Source organism: Vicugna pacos, chromosome 11 (assembly GCF_048564905.1).
Source record: "Vicugna pacos chromosome 11, VicPac4, whole genome shotgun sequence".
Classification (NCBI taxonomy): domain Eukaryota; kingdom Metazoa; phylum Chordata; class Mammalia; order Artiodactyla; family Camelidae; genus Vicugna; species Vicugna pacos.
The window spans coordinates 11,297,854-11,322,511 of NC_132997.1; the positions used below are offsets into that span (position 1 = coordinate 11,297,854).

Below are 24,658 nucleotides of genomic sequence, written 5' to 3' on the forward strand. Positions count from 1 at the left end.
GCCCCAACATATATGAAGTAACAAAAATTTCTGTGGCTTAACGTTGGTCCAGGGCGACTGTGTAACAGTTCTGACTCTGCTGATGCTAAATTATGGGTGTAGGAATTATGGAACCTCCTCAAATATCTTTCATCATAAAATCAGCTTTTCTTATTTTCTTGTTTCTTTGTAATTACCAAAGACTATAAAATGATGGCTTCACACAAAACAGCAGCTAAAGTTTATGAGCTCTCTTGACGTACCCACTGTGTTAAACACGTTACATAATTACTAATTCTCACAATTCTACAAAGCAGATATGAGCGTCCCCTTCTCACAGACAAGGGGAAAACTCAGAACGAGCTGACTCAGGATCACGTGGTTCAGTGGCAGCACGTGCAGGCAAACCCAAGTCAAGAAACTACACCCCTTCATATATGTACCAAATCAACTGCCACCAATTAACACACAGCGGCGGGGTCAATACTCAGGGAACTCAACACACTTTTCAGCTTTATGGTGCTCCAGAGGCAGCTTCTAGCTGTTTTATAAAATCCCGGCTCACTGGTTTCTAACACTAGAAGAAAAGGCCGATTTTGCCATTGTTTGCACAGCAAGTCTGAAATGTTCACAGCGAGATAACAGAATAAAACTATGATATAAGCAGAAAAATTTTTCCAGGTAGAAAGACATAATGGACATTGTGCTATTCTGAAGCATTAAGCAAAGAAATCAAAATAAAATCACATTGTTTAAGCCTTATTTTACAAACAGAAAAATTAAGACTGTAAAAAGTTGCAACAGCGCCACCTATGGCTAAAAAGACCTTCCAGGTTGCCGGGAAACATGCAACACAAAAATTGACTGTAGGATGAGAAACGAGAATCAGGTAACTAGAAGCTTATGTAGCATATACTGCACTTTGCTTCGGGGGAATGGACGGGTATTCAGTATTTAATCTGATATTGCTAATACTCCTAAATATAAACAAAATACATAGGCTCATGGAAATTCATCTTAGAAGTGGAAAGATTCCAGTCCAGCCACTTCATTTTACATGAGGGGAGACTGAGACCTGAGATCTGTCCTCCTGGCAATCAGCAGCAAAGCTCTCCTAGGTCTCATGTCTTGCACTGTAGTAAAAACCAACAGAACTGTACTACGCCTATATTCATAGAAGTCACGTCTGTATTTCTCCAACAGTAGGTAATCTAAGTATCTTGCAAAATAGTTCTCAAAGAGCCAGAAAATGATACAAGTTTGTTGAAATACAAAAACATTTATTTACATATTAAAACAGCATGAGCTTTATTCTCTCTATTAAAAAAGTGACATGTCAAATCAAAATTTTGAAATTTTAAAACCTGAAAAGAGTGCAGAAAAAAATCAAAATATTCTTTAATCACAAAAGAGAGAAGCTTATTCCCTGAAAATAATCAATGTGGATTTTTCTAAACTTAATGGTTCTGGTCAGAATCCCGAGAAATTAAATGTCTGATGGATGGTTGCACGGCAACATGAATTCTGAGCTGTAACAATACACATTCTGTGTAAATAATCTTCAAGGTCGTCTGCTTAAGGCAATTTAAGTAGTCCCTGTCTCACTAGAATGACACAGATTTCAATAAAGCTTCATACTGCACTTATAAAAAAACTGAATCCTAGTTTCTTTAAGCCATATTAATGTATATCATATATATACATATTGAATATGCATCAGAAATAAGCTACACTTTTTAGTATTCAGAGTTGATACTTCTAAACTATCAGTCACTGTGACAGCACATTTTTATTAAGCACCTATACGGTGCTTTGTATACAAGGCGTCCAGCTCTCACAGTCAGACAAGGTAAACCATATTACTCAAATTTCACAAATGATGAAATATACTTAAGCCAGGTAAACAACTAAGATATTCATCATCAGGAAAGAAAAGAGTAAGGATTTTACTTACAATACTCACTGACAAAGTTTTCTTTCATACTAAGACTACATAAAACAAATTCAGTGTTTGGAAATTTTTCAGTAAATAAACACCACTAGAAAAAACAAGTAACATCATTAGCAACAGTTGGACTTTCAAAGACCACTTCTCTCTTGCACAATAGTTATTTTAAATGTTTTGTTTTTAGTTCTCACAAAGCACTAAATTAAAAAAATATTACCTTTAAAGTCATTACCTGAGAATAAAACATTTGTGAAAATGTACAATTTTAATTTATGTCACTCTGCCTCACATTCTCACTGGTGTCTCTCCTTTGAAGACCTCATCAGGCTGAGATAGCTAAAATCGGTCATTTATGGACTCACAGGAGTTCGGGAAAACACTCAACGGGAGGCTGATTAGAGGAGCAATTGAGAATTCATCCTGTGCAGCCTGGATTCCAGCATTGAGCTAGCCACCGCCAGCTGCGTGTGATTTGGGGCAAGCTGACCCATCTCTCAATCCCTCAGCTACAAAAAAGGAGACACTGATACCTACAATCAAACACCTGCTATGAAGTAAAATATGAGCAAAGCATTTTAGCCTCAGTTAGGCGTCCACTCACAGCGAGTTTGGTCATGAAGATGAGGAGGATGGCAGTTAATAAATTAAGCTCGACCAAACAGGAGATATCACCTTAAAGGAGAAACATTCTAAGTCCATGAGAATTTCCTTTTGGATGGATTGCAGAATATTCTATAGATTTTTTTTTAATAAACCAAATTTTGTCCATTTATTGTAGATTTACAGGTTCATGGACAAGTCTCCAGAAAAAGAATTAGAGGCCTCTAACCTCTGAAAACTAAGATGTAAATTTTAAAAAAAATCAGGGAAGAGATTATACCTCATTTGGGAGAGTATGTTCTTAGCATGCATGAGGCCCTCAGTTCAGTCCCCAGTAACTCCATCTAAAAACTTTGTTTTGTAAGAAATAGAGAATTAAAGCAAAAAGATGGAGGAATAGGGAATTTTTTAGAGACTCATCTCAGATTTAAGATGGGGAAGAAACCATCCAATTCTCAGAAGAAATCTTGAGGACTATGTAAACTGGATCTGAGATGTCTAGTCTTTTAACATTATTCATGAAATCATATTACCAAGTCTTAAAACTACCTGATAAACCACAGTGGTGATACTGATCATAACAGCTACCATCACGTATCGAGCTCCGGCTAGGACTGCTCTGTTCTGACATCTCTGCACCTCAGGCCTCACCAGGCGGAGAGCACTAAATTCGGTCATTTATGAGCATCTCGTGTAAGTCCTCCATTTGTGCTTCTCACTCTCCCCTCACCAGCTCCTCTGAGGGAAGCACTGTTATCATCTTCCCCACCCACAGATAAGGCCACTGAGGCACAGAGACTAAACCTGTTCCAGGCCACATTGGCATTAAAGGACGTCTGTATTTCTGCTGTTTTGCTTTTCACAAAGGAATCTGAGATATCAATTCAAGGCAGACTGTTAAATAATCAAGTCTGTCAGGTCTTCACCTCAAAGAGCAGATACTATAAATTCCTGATGTAGGATGAGGCTGCCGCCACAAACTGACTCAGCTTGAAATTAATATCCAAGATGAAGCAGCGGATACACGTAAATATTCACGATTGTCAACTCTGCTCACGGGTCTGGGCCCTTCACTGCCTGAAAGGGGGTGAAATCCCCACCTGTGTCTGGGAGGGAAGCCCGGCTCTTCCCGGGCTCACCCAGGCTTCATGGGCTATTTACCCCCACAGACTAGCCTCAACGGTTAAAAGCTCTCAAGATTTTTACACCAGGCAAAACTGAAAGACATTTCTGCAGATGGAGCACTTCTCAGGCTTAAATTTTTTTGCCTACACTCAGCCAGAGGGAGAAAAGGAACAGAACTCTACAAAGTCTCTGACCCTCACCACTCACAGGAGTAGAATGACCACAGCAGAAGATGGCACTTCACATTGCAGAATGAGAACAAAATAAAGATGCCCCAACGACAGGCACTCCCAGACACAGCGCTCAGCAGTCTTCTGCACAATCACGGTTGTGCAGCCCTCATCAACTTCTATTTCCAGAACACTTCATCAGCCCAAAAGAATCCCCCTATCACTAGCATTCACTCCCTAATCCCCCTCCACTCAGCCCCTTCCAACCATCACCTGCTCTCTGCCTCTGCATGTGCCTATTCTGGGCATTTCAGATCACTGAAATCAACAATTTGTGACCGTTTGTGTCTGCTTCCTTTCAAATAACAAGCTGTTATCAAGGCTTGTATATTTTGAAGTGGTATCAGCATCTCTTTCTTTTTTTTTTTTTGGAAACGTTAAAGATTATTAGAAGGTGGTAAGTACTATCAAAAAGAGTAGAGTGGAGCATAAGTGATTGGGTTTCAAACGGAAAAGTGTGGGTTGAAGAGTCAGGGTGGAATTCCCAAAACAGGTGGCTTTTTCATTCTCCTCTTTTTTTTTCTTTTTTACTCACTCTTAAGTGTGAATAATGTTCCACTACATGGAGATACTACATTCTGTTCATCCATTCAGCAGCTATTTATGGACGAGGTCCAGAAAAATGAGTGTAAGAGGTGACTAGCATGGATGGCATTTAAGCAAAGGGCAAAATGTGCTTTCAAAAAAAAAGCCAACAAACAGAGGCACAAGGAAATTCAGTGCGTTTCTGAGCAAAGTGCTTGCTTGCTTCGGCAGGACTACCGTGCAGGGCTGGGGCGGATATTGGCAGGAATCACGGTGAGGGAGTCACCTGAGAAGACACCCCACTGCAAGCAGCTCAGCCAATCCTCCTCCCTCATCCTGTATTGTTAGAGCAATGTGTCTAGGTTACTCTTATTTCAATTAATAGCACTTTAACTGCACATCTGATCATCTCCATCAGACCACATTACCTCCAAGTCACAGAAAATCATTCACTGACTGGAGCAGCACCAGGACATAACGGTGATGGATCAGGGAGTCCTACAGCATTCCAGCCTGCAGGCACAAACCCCACATGTGCCCTGGTGATGTCCAGAAAATAAAATGCATGGAAATATCTCACTGCTGGTACACGACATCTGACCTCAAATTGCCCGAAAATCATGCTGGCAAAGCACTACTCAACCTTCTCAGTACAAAAAAAAAAAAAAAAAGCTAAGAAGGCAAATTTAGGCTCTTCCATTGAAAACTAGCAGCCACCACTGCCAGTATTTCAGCTGGAATGCTCCTGACTTTGAAAACCACTGCGCAGTTACTTTTCAAGCGTGAAACTGATATATATATACCACGTAGATGATATTGCAGTAGGATTTTTCTTTTCAAAATTTCCAGTTGCAACATTAGCACAAGAAAGTTTATGTTTAGGCTTTAAAAAAAATCAATTATCCTCCACTTTCTTAATTTTGAACTTATTATTATTTTATAAATGGAGCTATGGTGCGTATTTAAAACCTTTTGATTTCTGAAAACAAGACCTTTATGACCTCACTATTTCAGAGCAAACTTTAACGATTCTGAGAGGTGGGGCCTGGGGCGCTCACTAACAGCTCTTTAAATACTGGCAAGGATGTGCTATTAAGTAATGCAATGGCTCTAACTCCACATTAGCTCAGAAAGCAAAGAAACCACACCAAAGTCTTCCTTAAATATTTTTATATTCCTATTCTTTTGAATATTAAAGTTCTTAAAATATATGATGTTTTTTGAAAAAGACAACAGCTGTATTAATTTTCCTCTCACCAAGAAAGCAGTCTTTATCAGGAATAAAAACCCCTATGGAAATCAAAATGACAGGACGTTTCTAGCTAAGTGAACATCCAGATATGAACACAAACCTAAATCCTACCAGATCTCACTCGAAGGAGCTCAACAAAGGCCTGGGCAACCCGGGAGATTAGCTCTTTTGTTCCAAATGTTGGCTGAGCTAAGATCATCACACTAGGCATGGAAGGAGAGAAGAGGAATGTCCACCTGGCGGCCTCCATCCGTTTCCTTCCAGCCACAAGGTGCCTCTAGGGCAGCCCCGGTAACAAGCCCCACATAAGGAAAGCCGGCATCCACACTGCCCCTGCCATCCCGAAGTAGCCCCGATGCCCATATCCCAGCCTGTGAATGGCCTTCTAATGATCCCCCAGTTGGTGGCACCCTCCCCCTCTTCCCCACTACACACAGATACACAGAGCCATGACAGCCTTCCCAAAGCACAAATTTGATTACATCAATCCCACTTCAAACACTTCAGAGGCTCCCTGGTAGAGTTCTAGCCCCACCCCAGGCCCTGCTCGCCCAGTCTCATCTCAGGACATAGGTCCCCAGTGACCTCAGGAGCCCCCAGACCTGCTCCTACTTCCCACTTGCCTCCAGGCTCATTTTGACTGTTTCCCAAGGAAGCCTTCCCTCCCTCCAACCTCCACAATTTGTTCCTCTCTTCCTAAAACATTCTAGGCTAAGTCAACTTCTGACAATGCTAAGTTCTCAAGAAGCAAATACATTTTGCTTACTAATGTGGCTACACTCTGTCTCCCCTAGACTCACTGAAGTGCACGTGTTATGAATAAATGAATGACGGGTTGGGTCTCAAAGGGACTGACATACCTGCTCTCGCCCATCCCGACCCTTTTGTCTGTAGTATATCTGAAGCAAAACCAGAAGTACCTTTCCTTAGGGTCACTTGCTGTTGACACCCTTCACTGCCTACTGTGTCAGTTCTAGTAAAACTCAACTTCTTCCAAAGCCCTACACCACGGACTCTCTCCAGTGTCCTCCCCAGCAGGGGCTCCCTCCACCCTGGACCGCACAGGGCACTCTCCCCAGGTCCCCACGCCAAAAGCCTCCAGGCCTCTACCCGGGCTGCACCTGCGACCTGAGCCACATTCTTGACTCCTTCTCCTGGCTGACTCTTACTCTGTCCTCACAACTGAATGTAGAGCCCATTTCTTCCAGGAAGTCCTCTCTGATAATGTCCTTTAGGTCTTGTCTGGCCTCTATCTATAGCAGCAGTACATGGTGACCAACTGGGTGTTTGCCCGCTCCTTTGAGTCCACGAACCCTTGGGGGCCACGTGGGAAGGAGTGAGAGATTACAAGACGGGTGGGGGAAGCAAAAAGCAAAAATCACAGCCCAAGTCCCAAATTCAAGGATACATTCTCAGAAAAAACTATAAACTATTTCACACGGGTCCAATTTGGCTACTATTTTTGTGGCTTGGGGACAGCAAAAACTTGGTGTTCTAGTCCAAAACCCAGGTTACATGCAAAGAAATGTATATATTCATATCCAAAGGAAACCAGAGCTGCTCAACAACAGTTTGCAGTTAGAACTGAAAGGAAATTTGATAAAGGCAATCTCTCTCTCTCTCTTCTTCCTTTTCTAGCATCATATAATTTTAGAAGTATTTGCGTGACTAACAGATGGCTACAGCCCGTGATTCTGCACTGAAGTGTTCGGGGCTGAGGAAGCCCAGATTACATTCACTCTGTAAGTGCAATCACACCAACACACTGATAGGTGCCGTGAGTGGTGCAGCTGATGTTCCAAAGCAGGCAACATTATTCTGTAAGAGAACTCTAAATAGAAAGGAAGAAATGCAATGTCCTGTACTCAATTTCATTTGTAATATGGGCCATTAACTGATAGTATATCTTGACTAATGAAACCCAAAAATAAATTGTCAACGTCGATTTTCTTCATCTGACCGTTTTATGCTAACATCGGATATTAAACCCTCACTCCATACGGAAAGCTCAGGCCTATGCTGCAGCACAGTTACATCCCGTGGAAGAAAGCGGATCAAGGGAGAATTGGAGAGTTTCCCTTCAGAAGCTGCGAAGTGTGGTTTTGAACCTGTACATCATTTGCAACCACGACATCGACAAAGGAGTTAGACGTTACCTCTGTGGGGCGAAAATCACTGCGTGCTTCAGAACCATCAAACAACGCTGAGCTTTGTAAAACGGTCCAGAGGCGCTTAAATCATACTTTTCCTGAAAGGCTCCAAAACTGACCCACTTCACCATTCCAGGTATAACAGGGAAGTACTGGAAACAGTAGAGAGAACATGCCCTTGAAGTCTGACAAGGCCCTGCTTGAATCCTGCTACAGCATTTACTAGCCGCTAAATGGACCAATTCCTTAACCCCTCTGAGAAGGCTTCCCAAACCGCAAAAGGGGGCTGCCACCGCCCACCTGGGAGGCATGGATGTGAATGCAACACGCAAGTAGGGCGGCCGACTGGTACGTGACACGGGGCCTGGCTAGTTTCCCTCCGCTGCCCTTCTCCCCCTTTAAACTTGCACTGTTCCCCCGGTAATGATCAAGCCCCTGAAACAGACTACCCGTATCTTCTGTGTATCCCTGGATACATGCCTTACCCTTAGGAGGCCAGAAAAACAACTGCCTCCTCCCAAGTCACTAACAATGTTCTTAAGAGTCTGGGTATTTTTAACTCTATTTTTCAGGGAGACTATTCCAGAACTTTCCAAGCACCATTCTCCAGGTTGGCTCCCCTCCCAGTGCCCATCCCTTCTCACCTCAGATCCTCTGTCTAACTGCCTTCTGTTCATGGGAAAACGAGTCCGGTATGGTGGGGCTCCCAAGGCCTCCCTCCCTCCCTCACAGGTGATTGTGACAAACTTCTCCCCACTCCTCACTCCAACTCTAGCTTCTGAGGAGTCTATCCTCCCGGACCCTGCAGACTCTGCACCTTCCCAAGACGCACACTTGGCCATGACCCTCCCTTCAGATTTCTTCCTGGCTGGTCCTGCCCAGCCCCCGGCCCCTTAAGGATAACTGGCATTGCTTTGACAATGGCAAACGCCACTGACTGACACACCAAAGCTGCATGGTCTGGGCTTTCCTCCAATCCAGACACAGTCCTACCCCACCTCAGCCTCAGTCTGCAGCCCTCGAGATGATCTAATTCACATGCAAGGCTGTGAACAGCAGCTAAGAATGTATCTCTAGTACGGCTCCTTCACCTGAGCCCCAGGCTCATCGACCCGAGTGCCTCTTTGAAGTCCTAACTTGGATGACAAATGGCATCTTAAAAATGCCTCATGTCCACCATTTACTCTGGAATTCCATTCCTGGCAGGTATCTCCCAGACTCCCCATTTTAGTAACAGCCCCAGCACCCACCGAGGTGTCTGAGGTCACATTCAATTTCCACTGTTCTGTCCCCCCCAGCCCTGCCCTGGAATCAGTCCGTCAATAAGCCCATCTCAAGTGTAGTTCTGCAGGGACCATGGCCGGAAACACACAAACTCACAGCATGGTGCACTAACAGTCCTCCGTAGGGTGCTCCCTGGAGGGGGAGGCATCTCCTGCCGCTGTTCACCTCAGAAGGCACTGGATTCTCACACAGGAGTCCCAGGAGGAGGGACTCAAGGTTCTCCCGTGGTCTGAGCTTTGAAGGGCCCAAGGTCTGGGGGAGCTCCTAATTAGCAGACACACTTGCCAATGAGCAGATGAGGATGAGGGAACCCATGCAAGGCTGTTATCACTTCAACTCATGGGCTCTCAGGGGCCACGGGAAAGGCCTGTGTCCAAGGTACAGCCCGGCCATCACAGATCCCAGCCTGCATTTGCCAACCCGGACAGCCTAGACTCCATCTACTTGTGACACTTACTTCTGTTCTGTTCCCCACCCAGAATGTGATGGACTCATTCAGATATTCTGGCCTGTCTCAAGCGAGACAAATTCAGTGAAAAATGAAGTGTCCACATTTGGACCAGAGCATGAAAGGAGAAACAAGGCCTCATGGTCAGCATGATGGTGGTGACCAAACAATTCCGCCAGGTGAGATGAACCAGGGTAGGGGTGAGAATCCAAGGTCCTAGGTCTGCCAAATCATCTTCTTTCACGGTTGTCTGGGGTGTTGGAGACTGACTAACACAAACTAACGACACGGCCGTCAGTGGTGGACGTCAGCTGCAACAGAAACGGATTCAGCTCTTTACTGCCAACATGGGTTAAAAGTAAAGGCCGAGGCAGGGAGGTCTGCACGGCTGCTGAGGCAAACCACAGACCCAGCTCTGAATGCCCACTGGCTGGAGCAGAGAGGAAGCTACGGCCCTTTTAGCAGTCCCTGTGTCCAACAGATCCAGGTGAGCCAGCTACTTAGGAGAAGGCCATGTTGTCCTGATACTCAGAAAAACCAGCCTCGTAAAGGGAACAAAATAGTGGCATGGATTTTAGACCCAATTCTGCCCCTTTATGAAGGCAAAGTAATGTAAATGGCACGGGGAAGTTGAATGTAAAAAAAAAAAAAAATTAAAGAACCAAACGGTGACCACTTCCTCCAACAGCGGCCCCTGCAGCTGTCACCTCCGTGGCGGCCACTTCCTCTCCAGTGACCGCCGGCCAGGAAGCGCCGTCACGCACGTCACACAGCGACAGCCAGGAACCGCGTGCCGAGCACGTTTGTGTAAAAGCAGGAATCGAGCAAAATGCTGCAGAATTAAACCTTACAAGTTTAAATACTCCATGAAAAGAATGCCTCAGCAGCCGCCTAAATCAAATCGCATCTTACTTCTACAAAACAATCAAACAAATTTAATAAGAGCGCATTTGTCACCAAATAAAAGGACGACCAAACATGTTCCTCAAAAGCAAGGATTTCAACAGGTATCAAACACCAGTGGGTGATGAGCTAACAAAGCAAATATTCCAAAAAATTAGAAAATTAAAAAATGACTAAGATAATAGATGGATCAAAACAGCTGTTAAGTTGTTGCTTTTTAAAGCGATGGAGACGCACGGAGGGCAATCTGGCTATTTCCAATGCAGGGTGTGCACAGCCCACATTTTCAGAAGCAACAACATGTTCACTGGGCAGTACAAGTGAAAAAGGAATAAAGAAAAAAGAAAAGAGGAACAAGAGAAAATTAGAAACACACAAGAACAAAAATGATTTTGACTGCATGTACAAGAATTTACGTGAGTGTGTGAGGTCAGGGACGTGGGGATGGTGAGACCCACCCTCACCTCCTGCTCCAGGGAAAGCAGGGGCCTGAGGGGAGCGGCGCTGCCAGGGGACCACAACGTGTTCAGCGCCCCTAACCAAAATTCCACCTACAAGCGTCGAGGCAGCTTTTGAGCTACAAATTTTGGTCGCATTTCAGTCTGGACAGATTTACTCACTTCCACCAAGAGTAGCAGGAGAGAATGAGGCTCTGCTCCTGCACCAAAGCATTGTTTAAAAAATTAATGACTGTGGAATAGTAAAAGCAACAATGGAGTAGAAGTGACTGGAGGAGAATATGCTTGACCCTAGCTCACTGGCCGCGTTATCTCACTGACGTTCAGATGCTGGCTGAGCCCTTATGGTACCAGAACAGACAGACCCACAAGGAGGGAAGTTTAATGCGCTGAACCACTGTGGGCTAAGTACACATCCGGCTACTACGCTAAGTCCCAAGGGCAGACTTCAAAAGGCAAAAACAAGCTGGCATTTTCTGGTGGGTCTGCAGACTCAGAGACAAGCATTTGTTGAGCAAAAATGTCACCAGTGCCTCCTATGACAAAAGAAGTGGCACTGGCGTGGGGTCTGGGGCAGGGCTCCAGGCTTCCACTTCTCACTCACCAGTCTGTCCAGGGGGAGAAGAAGGTCCCTGCTTAGGTTTCGCTGATGAACCTACCTTGACTAATGTCTGGGGCCTCAGCAGGAGTTGACAGATGAGGTGAACGGAGCCAGACTCTGTGTAGCACGGTGCTGGCAGCTATGCCCTCAGCAGTGCCCAGGCTCCTAAACATGTCAGCTCATCTCCAAGAAGTAGATGGGGATTGCGGGCATGAAGATCACAGGGCCCTGTGAGGACAAGTACAGATCATGGCCACGACATGCCTCTCCTCTTCCTTAAGCCATAGAGGTATGTCCGGGGAGGAACAGAATATTCATCCAGAGCTTGCTAGGTGGGCTCTCGCAGGTGGGACTCGGGTCCCCCGTGCTTTTCACTCACAGGGCTGGTCTAGACATTCTATTTATCAATTCTCTAGCATCTTCTCCTCCAACTTACCAACAACCAGAAAGTAGGATCTGATCTTACGTAAGTTCAAGAATCACAGAGCACCTCCTCCAAAGCGGGCCTGGTAGCACATGCCAGGTCCTCTGACCGTCACCTGTGGGACCACCATGAGCCCTCTCCAGACTCAAGGACAGAGGCCGTAGGCTAGGTGGACACAGCTTCCCTCACTCACCCCAGAAAAGGGGGACCACGTCTCGGCAAAGGCATCTCACCCTCTTCTGCCCGAGGGACAGCACGATAGATACACAGGGAAACAGAGCAGAAGGTGGGGGGGAAGGCAGCCCAGAAGAGCTCGTCTGTACTTCCGAGGCAAAGTGGGGCCTTTGACTTAATCACAGGGACAAACTGAGAATGAACATTTCCCTGCTCTGTCCCAAACACCGTGATACGCCTTTCCCTGCATAAGGAGTTCATTCAGAAGTCCCTGGCGGTGTTTCTGATGTCCTAACATGGCATGGTGGCTGTCGGGCAGGAAGAGACTGCCTGAGCTGAAAAGGTGCTGGGCCTGGGAGGCAGGTGACAGCGGATCCAGCAGCAGCTAAACCAGCGCCTCGTTTTGCCTCTCGGGGTTCAGCATCTCATCTATAAGCAAAGGGATGAGACTGTCCCAGGACAGGCTGCCCAACAGAAATGAAATGAGAGCCATGTAAAGAAAGTTTCCCAGTTGCCACGTTTAAAATTTTAAACAAAGAAACAAACCAACAAACAAAAAACAAATACTAGAATGTGATTTTAAGAACAGATCTTACTTAATCTACTGTATGTTAAATACTATCATTTTGACATGTAATCAATATAGGAAGTAAAGGGATAGTTTATGTACTTTTACTAGACAAGCCTCAGCGTCTAATGTGCATTTGACCTACAGCACATCTCAGCTCAGTCCAGCCTCCTCCCCAGTGCTCCTAGCATCCGTGGCTTTGGCTACTTTCTTGGACAGCAACTCCAGGGTTCCCACCATGTTCCTGGCTGTAAAGCGGGAGTAAGGGTCCACACTAACCCTAAAAGGATCTCTCTGAAACAAAGGCGGATTCTCTTTGAAATATCTGTAAAGCGGCGGGCTGCACCTCCCCTCCCCTTGGCTACAAGACAGACTTCTTCCTTGCTGATCCCTTTCTGGATGTAGGGAAGCAATCCGGCACACAGCCAGGGTGGGCTGGCCTCCAGGTAAACTTACCTGCTCTCTGTGTTCAGTCTCATGAATTCCTCCTTCTCAAACGGGATGCAGAGGAGGGGGATCTTGTCCCCAGATATCTTGGGGCCACCATCCAGCCACTTGGACTTGAGCAAGATGACGAGTGAGTCAGTGAAGTCCTCGATCCTCTTCTCCACCACCCTGCAGTCCTCTTAGTTTGAGGGCAACTTCGGTGCGCGGCTGCTCGGTTACCTCCCCATGCTGCACAAAGACAAAAGCTAAGACTCATTGAACGAGGTGCCATACAGCCCCTCTGCACGTGCAGCTTCTCGAAGGCCTTGGCAGAGAGACAGTCGGTAATGGTGACAAGGCCCACGACCTTGCGGTGGGTCTGGAAGATGCTCCACCCATTGTCGGGCACATAGTGGTGCCTGTAGTGCATACAGTGTGTCCACTGTGAGCCGCATGGGCTGATATGGCTCACCAAGGTGAGTAGCTGATAGATGCAAAAGAAATTCTCCTCTGAGATGATCTCTATGGATTGGACCACAACGGGACGAGTCTGGTGGTCCTCAGCACACTGCACGTAGTCAGGGATGCTCATGTTGCAGGCCCTGCCGAGAGGGGAGAGGAGATCGAGGTACATAATCTGCTGTGTGCTACGGGCCCATCTGGGTTGCGGTGACCTGGTGTGTACCAGCCAGAAAGCAAGGGAAGCCAAAGCAAATCCAACGGTACAGTTTGTCCTCAGAGTCTGCACATGGCCACTGTAGCTCGGATCACATTACCCAGCTTTTGGCCTAGGCTTCCTGCCTCTGCAGAGAAGGGTCAGTTCTTATTTTATATTTCCAAGCACCTAGCAAGGCCCTGATGCAAAGTCACTGCTCAAAAATGCTGAATAAAGAAATGAACAAAGGAAATGCTTTCCCCAACCCCCTTCAGCAGAATATAAAGAAAAGGACCACAGTAGTATCAAAAGATCTGGATTTCTATCCAATTTATTTGAACCCTTAAGCTTCATAATAATGGATAAGAAAACTTGCCTTGGGGAAGAGTGTACAGTTCAGTGGTAGAGCACATGCTTAGCATGTATGACGTCCTGGGTTCAAACCCCAGTACCTCATTTTAAAAATGAAACAAATAAATACACCTAATTACCCAGCTGAAAATGTATTTTTTAATTCAAAAGTCTAAAAGCACCTTGCAATTGACATAACATTGTAAACTTGACTATACTTCATTTAAAAAAAAATCTTTGCCTTAGAAGAATATATCTGGATTACAGATGTGTTCAAATGTAAAATGCCTAGGGTACCACCTGCATAAAAGGAGGTGACTGTTCAAATGTTCTATCCCTCCTTTATGAGCTATACTTCCTTTGGGTGGGTTATAAACTCACAGAGCTAATTTTCTCAGATTAAAAATATTAATATTACCTGATTCTCAATACTGCTGAAGAATCAGATAACCCTAAGAAAGCATCTGACCCACAGAGATTACTCAATAAATGTTTGTTGAATGAATGAATAAACATTCAAAGTGAATGCTGCTCCCTGCCACAAGCCATCATAATGGTACTGCCTGGAAATCCCAAGCCCATGTTCACCCGACTCTGCACTAACAATGTGGGTGACCTGGGCAGGCCTGTGTGCTTCTCTAAGCCCCAGTTTAATCATGAATAGAAATAACGGCAATAACACAAACCTCAAATTGTTAGTGAGTCAGTAATTAATTGTACCCCAACACTGCAAGATGGAACCATTAAGAAAACTGGGCAAAGTGTTCACATGCCCTCTCCATATAATCTCTTACTACCACATGGGAATCTACATTACATCTCAAAATAAGAAGTCTAATATTTTAAAGAGGTCATTGAGGTTAGGTGAGCTCACTGTCTCAAATAAGGAACACACAGTACAAATAGGACAATGCCCAGCCCATGAGATACACTCAGTTAACATTCCCACTGAACCCACTAGTCTCTCCAACTTCAGAGCAAGAGGATGGGTCCTCGTGGCAACAGGCCGCAGCACCTGAAGCTAACAAAGCTAATGGTGTCCACTTAAAAGAGCCCCTGTCACCACCCTTGTTCTAATTTTCTATTTGTAATTTTTTTCTTTTCATTAAATTGAAACTCCCAATTGCATAGAATTCTTACCAGATATCATGATGGCAGCCCTTCAAAACCTGACCACAGAGATCATGATGGCAGCCCTTCTTGGTGAAACAATAAAATGAAGAGCCATTTCCACAAGACCTCTGTGTAAATCTACTAGGGAACTTCATCCTGGACTGAGGAAGAGGACTGGGGAGTAGCGGGTAAACTGGGGCATGGAGAAATAGGGGCCACCTGTCCCACGATGGACTTTAGACTCACCCTCACCCTCCAGGAACTTCAAAATACACACAGACAGAGTGCTATGGACAAGAAGTTTTTTTTAAACAAATCCCTGAATCCCTAGCAGATCTTGTTTCTACCGAGACACAAATGTCTTATGTGTATAATGTTTCACAGAAGCCTTAAAATATTATCACCCCAACTTGACCCATCAAGAAACTGAGGTAGAAAAGTTTATCACATTCTACAAGATTAGAGAGAGGCCACATCAGACACCGTATTTAAATCCAAGTCCCTGCTCGAGTGCTCACACTAGAAAGTGTCACATACTGCCCCTTTCCTGCCCTCTCCCTGCAATAAATCCCTGAAGAGTCTTTTCTGTGTCACCTGGAATCAAACTCACATCAATTTTTCACAAAGAGCTATGTAACTCCTTAGAGGATTTATCAAAATCTAAAGGGTTGGGTTGATAGGAGAAATTTGCATTTTCTGTTTCTCAAAGGAAACATGGCTTTAAAAGAAACTGAAAAGTACTTATCTAGTCTAAGCCCTCATTGTGCACAGGAAGAAACGGAGGCTCAGAGGAGAAGAGGAAAGGGCGTTATTAACAAATATTGCCTCAGCGCGGCACCAAGCCAGCCCTGGGCACTTCTAGGGGAGGATCTGGAAGGCCCAGGAGAATGAGTGTTAGAAAATAGAAAGAGAAGAAGCATATAAGGCCCTGTCTCTACACCACCATACCATGAATTTCCACCAATTACCCAGTATGGGTGCAGCCAATATTAAGGTTGTCTAAACAGGTTATTGAAACCTGGAATTCTCAACTATAGTGGAAATTCCAGCATTTACTGTGCTTTTTTCCCAGTCCAACCATCAATTCTGTGGACACTCTGTACCAGGGACTACACGAGGCCTGGAGTTCTCCCAATTACAGATCTCTATTACCACGTGTGCAAACCACATAAAGGCTACCAGAAGAAAAGCGCCCACCGATAAGATGGAATTACTGAAACCGAAAGCAGCCAAAGAACATATATTACTAGGAAAAACGGTGCTCCTAGAAATGGACTCATGGACATAGAAAGCAAACTGTGTTTAGCAGGCAGGAAAGGGGGGATTAACAGATACAAATTAGTAAATATAAAATAAATGACAAGGACCTGCTATATAACACAGGGAAATATATTCAATTTCTTGTAATGAGTTATACTAAAAACAATCTAAAACATATGTATATACATATGCATATGTTTATAACTGAATCTCTGCTGTACACCTGAAACTAACATTGTAAATTGACTACACTTAAATAAAAAATAATTTAAAAAAATAAGTAAAAATAAAAGCAACGCCATTAAGAAAAAGTAAAAGAATACTCTAATCCCCTTAGCTGTAGGTGGTGGAGAATTCTGGTTGCAAGCACCAAGTCCACTGGATCACTCCAGCACTGGCTGTCACTCTTTCTGACCATCAGAGAGTCACTTGCTTCACTGAGGTTACTTTTCTCTTCTGTGAAAGGCTACAGCTGCAACTAACGATGTATAGAATCTCATCATTCACAAGCCCAACAAGTAGTGAGGACTTCCCATGGGCCCGGCTCTGGACAGAGGAAAAGATAGGGTCCGAGATATATTCATGGGTAGAAGAAGTTTATGCCTTAAAGACATTAATTCTTCCTGTTTTGATAGACAGATTCATTGCAATTCTGATTAGAATTCCTACCAGATTTTTCTTGGAATGTAACAAGTGAATTTATGGTCAAGAATAGCCAAGAAATTTCTTTAGAACCACCACTGGGGAGGGGTGGATAGGTCATTAATTTCCACTGCTCTTTCTGAAGGGATAAAAACGTTCTGGAATAATAATGGTTGCACCACTGTGAATATGCTAAAAGCTGCGGAATTGTACCATTTAAATGGATGGAATTCATGGTGTGTGAACTATATCACAATAACACTGTTACATGAAGAAATATTTCTTGACAATTATTTTTCTGTTTATACCACTAGTCTATCACACAATTTAAGAAAAACAAAAAACCAAAACAAACCAAACAGTGCCAGGAGCTCTTTAGGACTGCAATATCCCTGGGTCTCCAAGGCCTCTGGTGGTGCTGTTCCTCTTAACACACACTAGCTGGGCTGGGCTAGTTAGGGACTGTAACTATCTTTTTAAAATCGAGGATCACTCCTTTCACCCTGGGAGAGGGAAGGAAGGAGGATGTCACAGCCTCATGCCTTCAGCTCATTTTTAACAGAACCAAGCCCTGCTTTCACCACTGTAATCACTCTCACTATAAAAACACGTGACATCAACAAGCACAGCCATGATAACACCTGAAAGTGTTCAAGGTACTTACCTGCAGCAGAAAAACTGAGGGAGGAGACAGAAGCTCGCTCAGCACTGAGGCTCCCTTTTCCCGACTCCAACTGGAGAAGCAGGGCGTTACAGCCTGAGGCTCTCAGCCCAGGGAGCAGTGCCCGCGCCACTGAGCTGGTCCTCCGGGAGCCGGAAAGGGAGAGGAGGGCTGCCCCGGGGGGGAGGGAAAGGGGAGGGACGGGGGCTGCAGCCCTGCTCGGAGGCCAGCCCCAGCCCCAGCCCCAGCCCCCCGCCCCGTCCGAGTCCGCAGTCCCCGCCCGCCCGGACACAGCCCTCCCAGGGGCGTGAACGGGCCGGCGGCCAAGGAGAGGAAGCCAGGGAGGAGAGGACTCGCGGGCGGGAGAGGGGAAGGGGACGCCAGCCGCGGACTGAGGGGATCCCGGCTGGGTGAGAGGTGGCAGGTGCACACCTGGCCCTTGGCAGCTGTGGCCGGGGCGCCGGGGCAGGTGGCGCGGGTAGAGGGGTCTGGCCTGAGCAATTCATCTGAACACGGGCTGACTGGCGCCCTTGGGGACTGTGACAGGCGGACCGCCCTCCCGCAACCGCCTGAACACTTTTCCGGGAGCCCCCCACCTTGCACTTCCACAGCCAGAGGCCCCGGCCCCAGACAGGAACCAAAGGCCTACCGGGCGACAGAGTTGAGAAAACTTTGGGCCCGATCCCCGGCTAGGATATGGAGCTTCCAACCAGCGGACCACTTGGCACTGACTGCGCATGCGCAGGAGGGCCAGCGATCCTCTCTGGGTTCTGTGAGAGAAGGTGGGACAGGGAGGGAGGGAGAAGATGGGAGCGGGTGGAGAGGACGGGAAAATTGGAGAGATACAGATGGACACGATGAGCAGAGAGTAGGGAGGGATCTGGAGAGGGGAGGGTCTTAGCGGAGTTGGAGAGAAAAAGCTTTACCTCTGGGGCACCCCTAGGCGGCAGACCTGCCTCTGTACCCTTCTGTAACCCTTCAAGTCCCGCAGCTCAAGTTTTACCTCCCTGATCCAGCCCTCCATCGGATGCTTCTGCAGAAACCCTATGGGGATCACACCCATTGCCCCCACGCGGACCTGGGTTTTCTCTTGCTCTGAGAACCAAGCACCCGCAGGTGTTGTCGCTCAGAACTACCTTGGGAAAGGTACATAATCCCCTTTTACACGCTGGGAAACAGGCAGGCAGGATCACTGCCTTAGCTCCACTGTCTCAGGTGTTGGGCTGGCGGGGAGCGGGATGGTACAAGATCAGAGCCCCAGACAGAGCAGACTGCCTGAGTGTTGGTGTATAGTCCCCATCCCTCCTGGGTGAACCATACCCAACCCTAGTGGAAACATCAAGGGCTCACAGTAGTTCCCTGGGTGTGGGAGAGCTGTCCTCATGTGAAGGAAAAGTCCAGCTGGGCTAACAAGCTAAGTCACAAATCTAAGTGTGATTAGTGTCGGTTTAATGATCTAAATTCTGCTGGGCTATCTCATATATCTGAAGTTTAGTGTCAGTTTATTGGGCTAACAACCTAACTCGTAATTCCAAGCTCAACAAGTGTCAGTAATGTGATCTACTACAAATTGATAAGCTCCAGTGTACTGATTCCTTGCTTTTTGTTCTTTGAGCCTTATTGGCTAATTCCCCCTTACTTGTAATTAAGCCTTTAAAACCTCATGTGCACGTCTTGGAGGTGCTCAGAACTTCGGAGCAGGAGCCCCTCTGAGCCCACCGGCATAATACTTCTGAGTACACCCAACACCCCGATTGGTGCTTTTCTTGGCTGGCCTGTTTCCATAACACTCAGCTCCAGTGCCCAGCTTTCTAGGTAGATAGGAGTGTTACCAAGTCGAAATTCTTTCTCCTCAGTGCAGGACAGGACAATAAGTTGGGAGACCAGATGTTGGGGCACGGAATAGCAAGTTTCTGTAGACCTAGATGGCAAACTAATGTCCTGGAAAACCATCTCCCCAAGTCACAATTCAGGCTCCTTTCCTGTGTGCTTGGTTGTTGCAAACTTCTTAGTGTAGGAATTCCTTCTTCTTAGAATCCTTTCTTCTTGCAGCTATCTGCGTGGGTCAGATCCCTGCAATCCTCCAACAAAACAAAAGTTATTTTCTATTATGCAATTTGCTATCTTTTAATGAATGAAAAAGTGTTAAATATCCTTAAAGGTCAGAGCCTTCAGAATAGGATCTCCTGTTTATTTCAGGCTCTAGGCAACATTGTTTTACAAGCAAGATGAAGCCTAGGAGACAGAGCATAGGGTTAAATTCAAAGGAACAGATCTAATATGGAGTCAGACTTGTTCTGTTCTATTACCCGGCCAGAAGCCACTTGAGGATTTAAATCCCTTTAAGTTAAAAATAACTAAAATTTTAAAGGAATTTACATACATATGTGGGAATGTGCAAAGCATATCTGGAACAGCACCCAAAGGATAGCAAACAGTGGCATCTCCAGAGAGGGCTGAAAGAACAGAAGATGAGGGAAAACTTCTTTCACTTGTGTATTTTTGTGCTGTGTTTTTGAGTTTTTTTTTTAACCATTTGCTTGTATTTCTTTTTCAGTTAAAAAAAATGTGTAATGGAACAAAGGAGTAACTAGCATAGCAAATACAGCAGCCATGGAATCACTAAGTCATCACTTTTGATTTAAGCCAGAAAGCATTTATTGACTCTCTCCAATGTGCAGTCGTGTTTTAAGAATTCTTTTAATATAATTATTATTATTAGTATTATTATTACTACTAATACTGCTACTACTATTAATATTACTATTATTACTATTATTTTATGGAATAATAACACGGTTTATCTCACCCCTGCCCATGGCTGGTGAAAAACCAACTGAGTTTTTCTTGAGTTGTTTTCCAAGGAGTAGAGATGAGTTTATAAACAGAACACATCTTCAGGGTAAAACAGCAGAGTGCTTTTCCAGCAGGCCAGACAGCTATGAAGGGTTTTCAACAGAGGCGCCCAGAAGCTGAGAGAGAAAGCCTCCAGGACACTACAAAAAGCTGCCCAAACTGCCTTCTCCATGGCACTACTGAAATAGGAAAGAACAAATCTGACTCCATATTTGATCTGTACCTTTGACTTTAACAAAGCCAAGTTAATATGCTCCGGTCTTTTCATGGGTTTGATGTCACAGAGGAGATGGACAGGTCAACAAGGAACCACTCTGCCGTGATTACAGAGCCGGAGAAAGGGATGGACTGCAAGATGTATGACGCAGCAGCAACTGTGCCCGTGCTTCTAGGCAGGTATCCAAAATCGCCTCGACAAGGTGTCAAACACTTGTGCCCACGTCCTCATCAACAGACATGTATTAAAGACAAATGGAAACATATAAAAGTCCAATACCCTTGCTGGGTACACCGTCCAAAGAAAAAAGTCTCAGTTTGACAACTGGCCATCTCGGTTCCCTGGGATTCATTCTTGAAGAACCTTAAAAACCACTCCTCTGTCTTCAAGAAGTGCTGCATATTTGTCCTATCTTTGGCTCAGGGATGGAGCACGTTCAAGTGAATTTAATGTCTGCACAGATTTGACTGTCTTACTCCAGGTTCACTTGTCCATTCCAAAGAGGCCTGAGCTAAGTTCATCATCCGTAAGATCTATTCCCTCCAGGGACAGCTCATTGAGCCTGCAATTAAAAGCCAAGTGAACAAGACTGTCCTCAGCTAAAAAGTTCACCCACCCTTCACTGTTTCTTAATCTCCTCTCCTGACTAATTGCAACAGACTAACTCCTCCCTCACCAAGATAACCAACTATGTCATTTTATCTCCCCAAAAAGAAAGTGAGGTCCATAAAAGAGGAGACAACTTCATAGTCACCTCTGAATTCGTAGCATATAGAAATGTCAATAAATAGAACTATGATTATGGCTTCTTTCCTTTAAAACCTTTCAGGTTATTTGAATGAGACCTTGGAAGAGAGGTGTTTGCTGTCCAGTATCTTGATCCACAAGACTCTGGAGGCCGTTTTCGGAATGGCTGTTCACTGATTCATTCAAAACTCAACTTATCAATCAAGGAGTAGCTGTGCTTTTCTGCCAGGAGTTTGTGGTCACTCTCATGCCAGAACAGCTTTAAACTATATCCTTACTTTGGATTTGTTATTTTTCCCCTCTTCCAACAAAACTGACTTTCCTTACTTTCTTGTCTTGAGGAATTTTTTTTTTCCTCTTTCACCCTTTAGTAAACCAAGATCCTCAGGATGGGCTTGGCCCATAATATGAACCCCCATCCAACTCCTAGTGTGAGAGGCCTGGGGCTCACATCCTGCCCTCCTGTCAAGGCAACTGAAAATCAGTTCAGGAGCGAACCAATACCCGAGGGATTCTAAGGCTCGCATATCTCCCAGAAACCCTGCTTTCTCGTTTTTCTTGGCTTCTGAGAATTTCCCCTCACTTTCTTGACAATTAGTTGTGCAGCTTGAAAGATGAGGAAGGAAGGTTTTATTTCTTAACCAGCATTTTAAGGAACTTGTGTAATGAAACTTTTCACGAGTTTCTAGAACCCTCCATTGCCGAGATAGAAAACACACTAGACATTTTCTAAATTTAGCTCTCATGTGCATTTTTTCTTTGCTTTTGTTTTCTTAACTGTTAACAGACATTTTTTAATTAAAAAAATATAAGGCCCAAAAAAGGATAGAACACTGAAGGGGCAAACAAAATTAAAGGGCAAAGACAGAAAAATGATAACTACTCTACAAATTTAATATAATACATACACTATGTATCAGATCAGCACTTCTCAGTAACAGCTAATTGAAACATGACCATGAGGTAAAATTACTCTCCTGTCAGGACATGGCCAACAGAAAAAACAATTAAACCAACAAACTAATATCCTAAGTCTGGCAAAGTACAGAAGGCTACAAGCTAAATGTGTATTCTTCTGGAAAAGAGGGAGACACACCAGCTCTTTTCTGTGGAGCCTGAGCCCACGGGAGGACGGTGAAGTGAGCTCTGTAAGTACCCAATTAGCAAACTGAGTGATGAATAAATAGACGTGAGCTTTGATGACAGAGCTGATACTAATATTCATTTGTCCTGTAAAGTATGACTTCCGTTCAGTGATCAATACTTCGGCATCCTCAGGAGTTGACTTTATGGGAAAATGCACAGCCTGGGCCCAGACCTCCTCTTTCAGCTCGTGACACTGCACGTAGATGTCACAAGGACACCTCTAACTCCACCTGCAAAGAGCTGACTTCATCGTGCTCCTCCCATAGCCGTCCTGCCCAGGGCCTCTGGTCGGGGGGTAAGGTCTCCATGCCTCTCCCAACTCAGGCCCATCACTCACAGATGTGAATGGACCCCTCTTTCAGGGCCCAGATATCCTCAGTCACCGAATCCCACCACCCACACCTGAGCTACCAGATACTCACTGACACTCACTCAGCCCTGACTCTGTGCTGGGGACCACGCTGCACACTGCAAACGTTATCTCACTGGATCTCCACAACAGTCCTGGGAATTGGGTACATCACTGCTTCAATTGATTAGATAAATTGTTTCACTTCCTTGCGTGCGTCATTCAAACTGACACGGCTACTGAGCCACAAGCCTGGGCCTGAAAACAACTTGAAACTTGAACACTGCTACACCTCGCAGCCACCCTACTCTGACTCATCACATCACCTCCTGCCAAGCCTTCTAAATGTTTCTAAGCATTCTACAAGACAAAAGTGAACTACGAGATCACCCCACTCTCCTACTTAAAATCTGTCAATGATGGTCCACTGCCTTTAGGAGAAAGCCCCACCGGGCTTGAGCACAGCCTAAGGCCCCAGCATCCGTGTTCCCTGCGCGGCCGCGCCGCCTCACCCACTACGCAGCTCTACACGTGCCTTGTCTAGGACAGGGATGCTGACTCCGCACAACCCAGGGCTTGTCTCACTAGAACAATGATCATTTTCTTCAGTGTTCATCTTCTTCTTTGCTGACCCTCAGAAAAATGTTTTCTCATGATGAATCAATATCTTTTTCCTTATAACTTCCCATCAGTGATGATGAGCTCCCCCCAAAAGAGAGACCTAATTGTCAGTCTCCTTATCTGTAAAGTGAGAATAACAAGGAAATATGTGAGGTTTTATGAGAAATAATATTCATGTGAGGCTGAGGGACAATTCCATCATACAATAAGCACTCAATATGTGCTTAATTAATATTAATAAGAATATATTGCATTCCAGCAACCTTCAATCAATGTTTTATGACATTGTCCAACAGACTACTGACAAACTGTTGGACGATCCCCTTTGAACAGATCAGCACAAGCGTACTGGGAGAGGTAAGCGCTGACTCCAGTTGCAGCTGCAGCCACCCAGCACTACGGGGCGGGGGCAGTTTGCTCAAGCTCTTACATGTTGCTTGAGCATTTAGTTGTCATTATTGATTAAAGACAGGTGTTCTTTAGTCAAAGCTCCTGAAACTTAAATCTTCAATGATTGATGCAAATTAGGTTTCAAGATCAATACTCTCACTAGAAATTATTTGAAAATCATAGTCTTAGCTACTCCGCACATCAATAGGGCATGTTCTTAATATATCTGACTAAATACACCGAAAGGGTTGTTTAAAAGAAATTACGATGAAGCCATTCTGAATAAGCTCCAGTATCATCTGCACAAAGCCCCACCCAAGGGTCTCATTTCACATTTCCACATAGGTGTTCAGGTAGCTTAACTTGGGTCTTGGTTTCTTATAACACGGGGCGGGGAATAGTTGTGGATAGATTTATGTAGTAAATATATACCTAGGGTATTTGCTGTTAAGGACTTCTAGAAATAAGAAGATTGATATATAGTCCCACCCATAAGAAACTCAGCATTTCCAATTACAGCAGCATTAAAAATAAAATGAGAGATACATTTAACAA

General features: G+C 45.0%; 1 protein-coding gene across 1 annotated transcript in view; it reads right to left on the reverse strand.

The window, feature by feature from the left end:
* LOC140699629 (trafficking protein particle complex subunit 9-like) overlaps window positions 1-13,201 on the reverse strand; it is a 133,733-nt gene extending 120,532 nt beyond the window's left edge. Inside the window, exon 1 of the mRNA XM_072972261.1 lies at window positions 13,126-13,201. Within this exon, the coding sequence (XP_072828362.1) occupies window positions 13,126-13,148 (23 nt within the window). The 5' untranslated portion in view covers window positions 13,149-13,201. The remainder of the gene's footprint in view (window positions 1-13,125) is intronic.
* Window positions 13,202-24,658: the final 11,457 nt, after the last annotated feature.